This window comes from Mastigoproctus giganteus, chromosome 14, assembly GCF_048544385.1.
Source record: "Mastigoproctus giganteus isolate SK-2022 chromosome 14, ASM4854438v1, whole genome shotgun sequence".
NCBI classification, from domain to species: Eukaryota; Metazoa; Arthropoda; class Arachnida; order Uropygi; family Thelyphonidae; genus Mastigoproctus; species Mastigoproctus giganteus.
In genome coordinates this window covers 117,797,914-117,802,528 of record NC_143588.1, presented here as the reverse complement: position 1 = coordinate 117,802,528, position 4,615 = coordinate 117,797,914, and the positions used below count along the sequence as shown (strand labels likewise).

Here is a 4,615-nt window from a genome sequence, read left to right as displayed (position 1 = left end):
ACTTCTAGGAAAGAGACAAAACTAATAATGCCACTTTTAGGAAATGGATCAACTAGAATGACAATTATTCATGTGTATTGAAAAATCAGAGGGCAAGTTTTAGTCTTATCTTCAACCAACAAAAATTGTTAATCTATATGTTAATAGCAATTTCACTTACGTAAAGGTCAAAAATTGAAACTGTTCATCAATTATATTTATTTTTTAAAAAAAATTTGTTTTTTATAAAATATTCTAAGTCAAACAGAAACCATATATAGTGAAATATTTAAGCACATTCAAAAAGTCCCAAAAATCAAATGTTTTTTTTAGAGTATTGCAGTGAACAAATTAATTTTCTCAAAATGTATCGTTAGAAAAACAAATGTAATTGCTTTTTTTTAAATATTAGTAAATGATTATCATAAAGAGAGCTGTTGATTTAAATATTTGTTGTTTTATGTGTTTTAAAGTATATCATTTTATTCTGTAGGTTTCAAGTTACCTGCTGGAGAGATTTGTAAAGAAGTTTGGAAATAGAACTGTAGGCATTATTTTATGGTGGGATAAGTAGAAATTCAAGTTTAGGATTAATGAATGCTTCATGAGGGCACATAAGGCTGAAACATTTTCCTATTAGAAAGTCAGTGATAAATAATTGTTCTTGCTTTGACTGTTTTGAACAATCAAGCAAACATCGACTATGACAGAAATGTTCAGTTGCAAAGTTTGTGGTAAGACATATTCACAGGAAAGCAAGCTTACTACACATGAAAAAAGACACACTTATGAGAGAACTTTTCTCTGTGAATACTGTGGAAAGGTTTTTAAAAGAAAACAAGTCCTTTTGAACCACACTAAAACTCACACCGGTGAAAAACCTTTCTCATGTAAAACTTGTGGTAAAACATTTAACCGGTGTAGCAACCTTGTTTCACACAGCAAAACACATAATCGTGAGAGGCCTTTTATTTGCAAAACGTGTGGTAGGACATTTGCACGATCTTCATATCTCGAGAGACACAGTAAACTTCATAATTTTAAAGTGAAAGAGAAAGAGAAAGAGAAACATTTTAAATGTGAAATATGCTCCAAAGCATTCTCTTCTTCTATATACCGTCAGAAACACATGATAGTACATAGCAGTGAGAAGCCATTTGCTTGTGATATATGTGAGAAGAAATTTAAATATTCACAGAGCCTTATTACCCACAAACGAATTCACAGTAATGAAAAACCATATACGTGTGAAACATGTGGAAAGGCATTTGCTGATGTGGGATACCTTAGAGTGCACGCAGTAGTTCACTCGAACGAGAAACCATATACGTGTGAAGTATGTGGAAGAGGATTCTCGCGTTCTCAGTGTCTTAAATTGCATTCTGTTGTTCATTCACAAATGAAACCATATGTGTGTGAAATGTGTGGAAAAGAATTTTCTTCCTTGCGTTATCTGAACACGCACAAAATAGTTCACAACAATGAGAAGCCATACATGTGTAATACATGCGGGAAAACATTTTCAGATAATAGACTTTTAAAGGTTCATACCAGAATTCACACCAACGAGAAACGTTTCGCATGTAACCTCTGTGGCAAAGTATTTTCGAGCTGGAATGGGCGTAAAAATCATTGTAGACAACACACCAATGTAAAACCCTATACCTGTGAAATATGTGACAAAAAATTTTATCGTTCGCATCATCTAATAGCACATCGCAGAACACACACTCATGAGAAACCATATACTTGTGAAATTTGTGGAAAAAAATTTGCACAAACAGGAGACCTCAAGCAGCATTTAAGGATTCATACCAAAGAAAAACCATTTATGTGTAATATTTGTGGAAAATCATTTTCCCAGTCAGGAAGTGTTCGTGTACATGAGAAAATTCATAAGTAAAATCTTGTGTTTGAGGAACATAAGGTAATAAAGTTTCGATTGCAAATTATTTTCTACACATATTTGTCTCATATATACTCTAAGTGGAAACAGTAGTTCCATCTAATAGTGTCGAAAAGTAATTCCATAAATAATGTGTATGGAAAAAAAATGTGAAACATTTCATTTATAGTACAGTAATTTAATGATTGAGGCAGTCCTTTCCCTTTGTAAACACGAAACACAAAATTTATAAATTAAATAAATTAATTAAGAAATAAAGTAAATAAATAACTTCTGCTTCAATACTTGATGCTGGCATTTCTTTTCTTAGTAAAAGTTATTACAAGAAAGTAAATATCTAACCTCTGATTATGAATACTAACTCTAAAGCCTTTTTTTTTTTGTTTTTTTTTTTTTTAATGGGAACCCCAAACACAAAAATTATTAGAAACCATATAGCTTAATACCATGTGTGTTTTAAAGGTTCAGAAGACTGTAGATACTTGTTGACATTAAACTTCAATATCTGTAGATTGCAATTTCCGTGAAATACATGTGAATAAAGTTATTCCACAGAACAGGAGTAGAAGGGATAGATGAGGTAGAGTAAATGTTGATTCTGTGAGTTTGGAGTTGGACAGTAAATGGATGTTGACTGATTGAAGTGCATCTTTGTATTATTTTGGAACAGAGCGGTGAATTTACGAACAAATTCACAAGTATGGTGGTCATAGAAGGATCGAAGAAAGAGGTATGCATCAGAAATTGATCATGTATGACGCAGAGTCAAGAAAATTTGAAAGAGATGGATTATTAATTAATCCATCTTCCCTCTTTTGAATGGAACTGAGCTTGAGAGGTTCTGGAAACATTGTCCCAAATGTGGAAACAATACTTAATTCTAGAGCACATTTGAGATTTGTACAGAGTAATAGTAGTAGACGCATATGATGCAAGAAAGCAAGCTTATATACACTGATGAGCCAAAACATTATGACCAGCGAGTTGTTATTCCAATTGAAGCAACTTCAGGTGAACTACGGTGCGTGCATGGGTCGGGACATTATAAAAAACACCTGATACTGAACTCCATTAATCAGTGTTACTCTTGTTCTTCAGATGGGAAAGCCAGTGGACTTTAGCGAGTTTGACAAAGGCCAAATTGTAATGGCCAGGCGACTCGGTCAGAGCATATCTGAAAGGGCACGGCTGGTGGGGTGCTCACGATCAGCCATTGTTAGTACCAACCGAAAGTTGTTTGAAGAGGGGAAACCCATGAACCGGCAAGGTGTTGGACAACCACGGCTCATCGAGGTAAGTGACGGCTCTCCTGGATGGTACGTGGGAACAGAAGGGTGACTGTGGTGCAGCTTGCCAGTAATTGGAATACTGGTGACAGGGGTAATGTGTCACAACACGCAGTACATTGAACCCTTGTGAAAATGGGGCTGCATAGCCGCAGGCTACTCCAAGTGCCCATGCTAGCCATGGTTCACCGGCGACAGCGCCTACAATGGGCATGCATGCATCGAAACTGGACCTTGAGTGATTGGAAGAACATCGTCTGGTCCGATGAATCGCATTTCTTGTTGCACCATGTGGATGGCTGGGTACGTGTGCATCATTTACCTGGGAAAGTGATGGCACCTGGATGCACCATGGGACGAAAACAAGCCAGTTGCGGCGGTGTCATGCTTTGGGCGATGTTCTGCTGAGGATACCTTGGGTCCAGTCATCCATGTGCTGGGCATTCTGACATCTACCACCTACCTAAACATCATTGCTGACCAGGTACACCCTTTCATGGCAACGGTCTTCCCCTCTGGCGGTGCCATCTTTCATCAGGATAATGTGCCATACCACACTGCTCGGATTGTTCGAGACTAGTTCGCGGAACACGAGGAAGACTTCCAGTATTGCCCTGGCTTCCAAATTCTCCAGACATCATCCCATCGAGTATCTGTGGTTTGTGTTGGAACAGCAAATGCAATCTGCGACGTCTCAACCACGGGCCTTACAGGAGTTAAAGGATCTTCTGGTTATGTGTTGGTACCAGATACCACAAGACACATTTAGAAATCTTGTAGCGTCCATGCCTCGCTGGGTACGAGGTGTTTTGGCTGCACGTGGAGGACCAACATCATATTTGGTAGGTGGTCATAATGTTTTGGCTCATCCATTTGTGTAGATAGCATCAGCCAAAAAAAAAAAAAACATTTCACACATTCAGTGCCTCTAAACGTTTGTCCATTTCCTCCTTGAATTTATTTAAGCTATCAACTTCCACAACAACAGATGGAAGTTTGTTCCAGCAATCAACTACCCGCTGGCTAAAGGCAAATTTCTGCCCATCTATCCTGCAACTGTCTTTCCTCAATTTGAATTTATGTCCCCTCAGGTTCGTAATCTGAGCAAGAGAAAGAATCCCATTAGAATTGAGCCTGCTTATCCCATTCAAGGACTTATACACCCCCATCAGATCACCTTGTGAGTGTTTGGTCTCCAGATGCTGCAATTTTTGTAGAACTTAAGCCTTTCTTGGCAAGAGGACCCCCTTTGTTCCCCTCGCCAGTTCTGTTGCCGTTCTATCTACTCGCTCAAGCAACTCTACATCCTTCCTAAAATGAACTACATTCTTCCTCAAAATATTATGCACCTAGTTATCTAACTGCTTTTTTTTTATAATACTTCTACTACTAGCGTATTTTATTTAAAATAGAGACACACTAATAAAAATTGATAGGTGGAATT

General features: G+C 37.5%; 1 protein-coding gene across 1 annotated transcript; it reads left to right on the top strand.

The window, feature by feature from the left end:
• Positions 1-682: 682 nt before the first annotated feature.
• Positions 683-1,882, top strand: LOC150075663 (uncharacterized). Its single transcript, XM_090388612.1, has one exon. It carries the CDS (start codon positions 683-685, stop codon positions 1,880-1,882), a length of 1,200 nt encoding a protein of 399 aa, XP_090244738.1.
• Positions 1,883-4,615: the final 2,733 nt, after the last annotated feature.